Source organism: Orycteropus afer, unplaced genomic scaffold, assembly GCF_000298275.1.
Source record: "Orycteropus afer afer isolate SDZICR_OR568_19922 unplaced genomic scaffold, OryAfe1.0 scaffold00275, whole genome shotgun sequence".
NCBI lineage: Eukaryota > Metazoa > Chordata > Mammalia > Tubulidentata > Orycteropodidae > Orycteropus > Orycteropus afer.
In genome coordinates, this window is record NW_006921862.1 from 3414264 (window position 1) to 3417003 (window position 2740).

The 2740-nt window shown below is 36.7% G+C and overlaps 1 protein-coding gene across 1 annotated transcript in view; it reads right to left on the reverse strand.

Moving 5' to 3' along the window:
* C7 (complement C7) overlaps positions 1 to 690 on the reverse strand; it is a 94510-nt gene extending 93820 nt beyond the window's left edge. The window contains exon 1 of the mRNA XM_007950535.1: positions 685 to 690. Within this exon, the coding sequence (XP_007948726.1) occupies positions 685 to 690 (6 nt within the window). The remainder of the gene's footprint in view (positions 1 to 684) is intronic.
* Positions 691 to 2740: the final 2050 nt, after the last annotated feature.

A 2740-nucleotide genomic window follows, 5' to 3' on the forward strand; every position in this document is an offset into this window, starting at 1 on the left:
TAATTGAGAACTTTTTAAGTTTAAATACCAAAAATTTCTAATGATAAAATTATATAACAATTTCAACTTACTTTGCGTCCCAGAAATCCAATCTATGATGGTGACTTCTGTCTTTGGCTTTGGCTTTGGCTTTGATTGAATAGTACTTCCCCCTGTCCCCAGCTTTAGCCATTTTGTATGGTTAACATGTATATCTGGTAAACCTCTAATCTCATTCCAACTACCCGTATCTTCTATAGTCACAATCCTGAGTCTCTTACCTAGGATTCCAAATTCTGAAGTTCCAAGTCCTTCAATTCACTTTTCTATAAGGTGCTTAGCCAGACAGGTCAAATCATGAAGCCCTATTACATGGCTCCATTTCAAGCAAAAAAATACACAGAAGGAGTTTTTTCCCTGAGAAGTAACAATATTATTGTATATATTTGTGGCTTTCACATGATTTTTATAAACATTCACTCCAATTCTTCACTCCATCTGAACCAGCAATTTAAGTCCAAGACAAGAAAAAGGGATTCACTTTGGTTGAATTGTTATATATATTTAAATACGATTTTTCAAAATATCCCAGATCCTTTTCCTCTTCATTTTCCCCATGCTTCTCTCCTTATTTAATGTCTTTCAGTTAAGTATTGACTGCCTTTTGAGATAGCTTCATTTACAAAAGTAACAAAATTTCCTTACCTTCATGTTTGGAGAAACATTCAGAGGAGAAATTGTTCCACTGTAGACTCGGGGTGAGTTTTTCTACAGCAGGGAAATGCCAGCAGTCAGACTCCCTCTGTCTGTCCCTGTGGTGGATTAGACGCTCATAAATAGAGCAAGTGGTCCTGTGACTTAGCTCCTACCCCAACTAGATTCTCCAGGGACATGAAGAGCCTGTCCTGTACTTAGTCTGTGTCTTGAAGCCAGATGCATTTTATCAGTGACATAGGCCTGAGAGCCAGCTGGGACTGTTTGGAACTACGACTCTGAGAAACATATCTCCAAATCAGAAAAGGCAGTGAATGTTCTCAGATCAGTGTTTGAGTGATTTTCAACGAAAGAACACTCTGTGTGTAAGACAAGAGATAAGTCTCCTTCCTGTCTCAACTCTTAAACTAAGCAATGTTTTCATGGGTGCTCTATATCAGACTTTAGTGAGAGAAAAGATCAAATGCAGTTCTTTCACTCAAAATGTAAGAATATTCGGGATTGGAATTTTTTTCCTAAAAAAAAATATAGCCTAACAATGAATGTCCATCCCTCCATGTTCCACTCTCACAGCATGCTCATAAAGAGCATCACTTTTGCAAACACATTTGAAGGTGTCGCCAGCTTCCCCAAGAGCTTCCCTTAGTTCTTTGACATTTAGATCATCCTGTTGGAAGGTTTTTTTTTTTATCATAGATCATCAACCATGTCCACCTTATCATCTTTAGTGTTTACCTCTTCTTATTCTGCCAGGTTGTCATTTGTCCATGACTTTGCATTGATTTCAGCAATTTTCCAACATTTTTTTCATGATCTCATGAAATGCTGCATTTCTTTGCAAAATTTCAATTTCCTATTGGAATGAGCTATAGTTTTATTTGCGTTGTTTGAAAATTCCTGTGAGGACATTATGGTTAGGATAGCTATAAGTGTTAATTAGGAAAGGAAATTTGAGCTGAGACCAATTTTTATAAGTCAACAATCCATTAGTGGGTATTTTCCAACTTTAATTAAGTTTTCTTCCTATATCCAAGCTTGGATAATTTTCCTTCCAGAGATTACACTTTCACATCATTTAGTCAAACTGTTATTAATTTATGTGTAAGAAAATTTTGCCCCAGAGAAAATGACACCTGATTCCTGAAAGAAATATTTTTTTTAATTCAAATTCCACAGCATGAATTCCAGGGACCAACTCTTCTTAGGTATTCCATGTGCAATTCCTCCCTCAGTGGCTGTCTTCCTTTGGATTCTCCTAGAAGCATATTCTGAGACAAAGATTCAATTGCAAGTAGCTTTTTTTCTTGAGAATGATCCTAAAAAGTACTGCTGAGGGATAGGGAAATGAGTCTGGGAAGGGAAGGAAGTCAATATAGGGTACTTCACCAACTAGTTACTACTGTGGGTAACTGGAGCTCAGTCCCACTGAAGGGCTTTGGGAGACAGTGCAAAGTCCACCTCAGAGTTATTCCAACTAAGGGGTAATGTTAAAAATAATCAAAGCTCTGCAAACTTCAACAAAATCCTAGTCAATAGACTCCAACAACATATCAAGAAAATAATTAATTATGACCAAGTGGAGTTCATACCAGCTATGCAAAGATGGTTCAACATTAGAAAAACAATCAACATCATCCATCACATAAATAAAGCAAAGGAAAAGAACCACATGATCATATCAATTGATGCAGAAAAGGCATTTGATAAAATCCAACACCGTTTCCTGATCAAAACTCTCAGCAAAATCAGAATAGAAGGGAAATTCATCAACATAATAAAAGGCATATATGCAAAACCAACAGCCAACATTATTCTCAATGGAAAGAGACTGAAACAATTCTCCTTCTGAACAGGAACCAGACAAGGATGCCCTTTGTCACCATTTCCGTTCAATATTGTATTGGAAGTCCTAGCTAGGGCAATAAAGCAAGAAAGGGAAATCAAAGGCATCTAAGGAAGAAGGAAGAAGGTAAGGAAGAAAAAGAAATAAAACTATCCCTATTTGCTGATGATATGATCCTGTTCATAGAAAACTCAAGAGTTTCAG